Genomic DNA, 5506 nt, shown 5'->3' with positions numbered 1-5506 from the left:
AACAACATTGTTATAAAAAGTTTTATTTACATTTATGCCTGGTATATTTAACGAATTTATGCTTTTAAAACAATTCCTTATGACAATCTTGCTATTTGTATACTAGTATTTCTAGTTTAGAGCTATTATATACACATTGACAATGTTTTCCCAAGCAGCTACATTAGAGAAAATAACTTTATTTTTAAGGAGTTAACCTCTAGCCTGAATTTTTCGCAGATACGCAAAGAAGAAGTGGTACGTGTATATTAACACGTTGACGGACAATTGCGGCTATAGCCGTCAAAGCGAAGTTCACAATGTGGCATGACTGCTATAGCCGTCCAAAACGAAACGGTCGTTTTTAGACACTATGGCTATAGCAGCACAAATGTGCACTTACTGGCGTATACGTAGAAGCATAGTGTCGTGTTTTGAAAACATCTTTTTAGGTTGAAGTTCATATTTCACCTGTTATACGAGTTGCAGATTCAGTATGCACGTGGTTGTGAAGGGAGTAGTGCGATCGTGTTTTCTATTGAATTTATAGTTCTTATTGATACGTTTAACGATATTTATTATTATTTATATAACTATACTGGTATGTATTTGTTTATTATTCATTTTATACTTTAAACAGAAATAAAAAAACAAAATTTAGCATTTTAGGTTAGGTTAACGATACCATAGGTTATACTGTTTACTTTTTTTTGGTTTTAGATTTGAAATATAAATAAATAATGATAATGTAAATGATAAATATATATTATATATATAATATACAATAAATAATAATACAAAATAAAATGTTTTATTCAATATTTACAGAAAATGGACAGTTGGGAAAAAGATCAGGCTAGGCTGCTGAAGATTGTTGAGGAAATGAATAGTGGATCAAGCAACAGTGAGTCTGATGCTGACAGTGCTGAAAATAACAATTCGGATAGTGAAGATGATGAATCAACTACAGATGAGGAATATGAAGCACCAGAAGAACCAGAAAATGATGAGACATGGCATACCAATACAACATCTATAAGAAACTTTTCTTTTGATGCAGATGCCGCTGGGATTCTTTTGGATATAGAAGAAAATGTATCTCCAATTCAGGTTTTTGAAAAAATATGGGATGACCAAGTAATGGAAATGATTATAAAATCTACGAATGATTACGGCATAAAACTTTGCAATCAAGCACGGCCACATACAAGGCATAGTAGAAAGGCAAATTTCAAAAATACTGATATGACCGAAATGAGAAAGTTTTTAGGTTTGTGTTTGCTTCAGTCCCAGCTAAAATTCTCCAGCATTAGAAAACTCTTTTCCATTGATGCATTACATTACCACCCAGCATTTCCGTCACAAATGTCTGGAAGGAGGTTTGAGCAAATATTGAGGTGTTTTTGTGTTGAGGAAGAAAATTCAAACGACCCTTTGAGGAAAATAAAAATATTTCTTGATTTGCTCATACAAAAGTTTGCGAATGCATATGCACCAAATGAAGCATTATCATTAGATGAATCGTTGTTATTATTTCGAGGAAGGCTTTATTTTCGCACGTACATGAAAGGCAAAAAGGCAAAATACGGAATTAAATTCTATGAACTTTGTTCAGCCCAAGGTTACGTTTTGAATATAGAAGTATACAAAGGCCATCGAGAAAACGATGAAAACATGACAACTATTGAAAGTCTTGTGATGCGATTGATGCAGTCATACTTAAACAAAGGCCATCATTTGTTCATGGATAATTATTACAACAGTCTACCATTGTCTAACAAATTACTTAGCAAAAAGACACATGTGACAGGAACTCTTCGTGTAAATAGGAAGGGTCTGCCACAAGAAATAACACGTCGTAAGCTTGGAAAAGGAGAACATGTATGGCGACGCCAAAATCAGACTTATGTGTCCAAATGGAAAGATAAACGGGATGTGCTATGTCTAACAACAGCTTACCACCCAAGCATGATAAACACAGCTAACCGGCGACAACAGGAAAAGAGAAAACCAATTGAAATAGTGAATTATAATCAGAATATGTCAGGTGTAGACAGAGCAGATCAGATGATGTCCTATTATTCCTGTCCACGGAAGACAATTAGATGGTATAAAAAGGTAATCTTTCATCTACTGGATGTAGCAATATGGAATTCTTTCTACATCTTTAAAGAAAAGACAGGTTCTCAAATGAAGTATATAGAGTACAGGGAAGCAATCATACGATCTCTAACTGGTATAGATAATAAACGGGATGGAAGAACTTTGGTTCAATTTAAACGTGCACAAATCCAAACCAATGAAATCAACAACAATGGAACACAGCATTTTCCTGAGAAAATTTCACCTCCTGAAAATTATCAGCGAAACACATATTTTCAGCGTTGTAAACAATGTTATAAACAGGGAATAAGGAAGGAAACATCATATTGCTGCAAGAATTGCATGTCAAAACCTGCACCATGCTTTGAAACATGGCATACCGAAAATAATGTATAATAATTATAAAATTATAATAAATTTTTTTGTCATTTATTTATTTTTGTTTGATTAAGAACTAACATTTCGTGTAAAACTCCCAAAAATACTTTGTTGCATACAAAAATTGCTTGTTTGAACCATTAAACCTGTCATTTACGTTTTTAAATTTTTGCTGTTATAGCCGCCATCGTCCTATCACTTAGTGTATAGAGTCCGCTGGCGCCATGACGGTTATAGCCGCAACCTAATTAAAGGTACTAAATTAATCAAAATTAAGTTTATTTAAGCAGAAAGAGTAAAACTATACTTCTAACATTCTAAAAATCACAAAAACATATAGTGTCAATTTTCGAACTTCGCTTGTTCCTACTGTCCGTCAACGTGTTAACATATTGATAACAAAGATATAGTATTTGTTCTAGAGTTGTTATATTTTAGTTCACTTTATTTGAGATTATTTCTTTTTTCTGTTTTCTTGGAATGCTGCTCAATCCATGAGAATATAATCATTGGTTACCCTCATATTACATATTTGGTAACGATAATTCGAGTATGGCCGAGTATGAGTCTATATTTTTATTTTTTCTAGCAGTCTGTCCCAGTCCCATTTTATTTGTTTGATTATGTTTTTGATGAACTTGTCAAGGTCCCTATTTTTAAATTTTTGTTTACAGACCTATGTAGGTTTTTCCAGTAATACAATGTCAAAACCATACCTAGTGTTGGTGTAAAAGTATTGCTGTGATTTTTTCCATACCTAAATGTGATAAAAGTATTGATTATCTAGTATGATGTTCTTATATAATTATGTTTTCATGAAATTCCATATAACTTTTTGTTACTTAGTTATCTAAATAATGTTCAATAACAAAGGATGTCATTATAATTCCATGGTCCCAGACGTCATCTGTGGAAACTATAAAATATGGTGGGTGGCTCCACCTATTGATTAACGATCGAACTATTTTTCTAGATGTTTCTGGATAGAGTCTGATAATTGTGAGGTAAATAAGTAAAATGTTAAATTAGATTGTACGCTTTTATCCATAAATTTCACCCAAGAATCGTTACAATATAAAAATTTAATTTGTTTTCATTGGTATTTTCCAATGCTTTTAATATTATCGTGCCTATTGACTAAACAATACTGTCTTTATTTACTAAGGGTCCATACAATTATATCATATTATACGTATCTACAATTTCATCAGATTCCATCTGATCTTCGAAACTGGTATTAGAATAACTTCGCTACGGTCTGAATTTCTATTTATCTTTCAAAAGTTGACTATCGTAGAAACGATAGTTATTCATAAGCTTATGGATCACAGGTTAAGGTGATTCACATATTTCATTTCCTTGTAGGTAATTTACAAAAGTTACTAATATCTTTACGAATTGAAATCATTTACATTCGATAAATTCAAAGCAGGATTTTGGAGTGACGTTTTGAAATCAACTAATACATTTTCCCTATTAACTATGTCCCTTTAATTTCTTCGTTAATATTTTTTGGCTTCTATTCAAAGGAAACGACGCTTAGTGTTTAATATTTTCACTCCTCTACGGACGTAATTTATCTCATTAAAGTGCATATATATATTAATTACCTTGTTGCAAAATTCAAGAGAATTTCCAATATTCTATGGATTTTTATGTCTAAGACACAAAATGTATGCAATACTTTTTATAGATAATATATGATAATTACTTTGTGCCGATGGTAAAAAATCAGAAATTGAAACAGTGGTTTTCTCAATATACCTAGTGTAAAAGAAGTTACTGTTTGTTGTTTGAAGATTAATCTCATTTGATTATTTTTCAATTAATTTTATTTTAAGTGATCACAACAGGTAAATATAATCGTACAAACCACACATTGTTGCCAGATACAGTTAGTTAAATGTACAATGGTGAGCACGTGAGACGAATTGATTTGAGAGTTATTTCCATTTCAGTTAAAAACATTAATGACTAACAGAAGCGAAGTAAATCTTCCCACCGCTTACAAATGCATCGTGTTTCTTACAATTTATTAAAAATTTTTCGACCATCCATTTATCCCGACGTGTGGAAGAAATTCAAACACACGGGATATGTTTTTATTCATATTTATTCACAAGTCTAAAACATTTCAAATTCATTCCGCACAAAATAATGTTTTATAATTATCGTTTCCACTGATCTTAATTGCTTAACTCTGTCCTTAAATTCACCAGCTTATTCGTGGGTTTCTATGATTATTATACTAGAATGTCAAGTAGTTCACCGTTGAAATTTTTCGTATTCATTATGTGTGTATCTGATCTTTGATAGATCTGTTGATCAAAAGTAGCAATAACAAAGCTGCGCCAAAAAAGATTTTTAATACGGCGCATACTTAAGTTTTGAGATATGGCAACACGGAATATGTCAAATTATCATACTAGTGCTATTTTAGTTGCTTCCAGATCATTGAAACATTCATCTTGGTCAAAAATTGGAATTTATTCACGAACATTTTTGTGCAATGATTTTCTTTGACTTTCAACGTGTCATAGCCGATAACCTTGCTTCGACATTTGGTGATAAAGCACCATCTCGAGCCGACGTATTTCACTTATTTTCCCAATTTAATCGTGGTCGCACTTTGCTACTTCGGCTGTTGTGCCAGAAAACATCGATGATTTGCATAAATTATTGATATTGCAAGATCCTCATGTCGCAAACCGTCAGATTGAGGCATACTTGGGCATTAGTTCCACTTGCATATATTCAATATTGCATGAACATTTGGCTGTCAAAAAGATTTGTTCACGTTGCAGATTGCATAATTTAACAATCGTTCTAAAAAACTCGTGTTGATTGGTGCAAATAAATAAGAAGATTGAATATCCTCCTTTTGATATCAAAGTAGATATACAAAATATCCTTGTTCTTATGCTCCTAAGACTTGAGAATAATTACCGAATTAATAAAAACATAAAAACGCATTTTTAAAAGATGTCATGCTTAAAAAAAAGAAAAAGAGCAATGAAAGTTTTCTTTTTATATGAAATTTGAATTG

At 31.9% G+C, this 5506-nt stretch overlaps 1 protein-coding gene across 1 annotated transcript; it reads left to right on the top strand.

Moving 5' to 3' along the window:
* Positions 1 to 810: 810 nt before the first annotated feature.
* On the top strand, positions 811 to 2478 carry LOC130441280 (piggyBac transposable element-derived protein 4-like). Its single transcript, XM_056774884.1, has one exon. The coding sequence runs from the start codon at positions 811 to 813 to the stop codon at positions 2476 to 2478; it is 1668 nt and encodes a 555-aa protein (XP_056630862.1).
* Positions 2479 to 5506: the final 3028 nt, after the last annotated feature.

The sequence above is a fragment of the Diorhabda sublineata genome, chromosome 3, assembly GCF_026230105.1.
Source record: "Diorhabda sublineata isolate icDioSubl1.1 chromosome 3, icDioSubl1.1, whole genome shotgun sequence".
Lineage (NCBI taxonomy): Eukaryota > Metazoa > Arthropoda > Insecta > Coleoptera > Chrysomelidae > Diorhabda > Diorhabda sublineata.
Note: the sequence above shows the minus strand (reverse complement) of the source record. Positions and strands in the feature narration are given on the sequence as shown.

What these genes read in the sequence shown, in the direction of transcription:
- LOC130441280 (XM_056774884.1), top strand. Translation starts at nt 811, where the DNA reads ATGGACAGTTGGGAAAAAGATCAGGCTAGGCTGCTGAAGATTGTTGAG.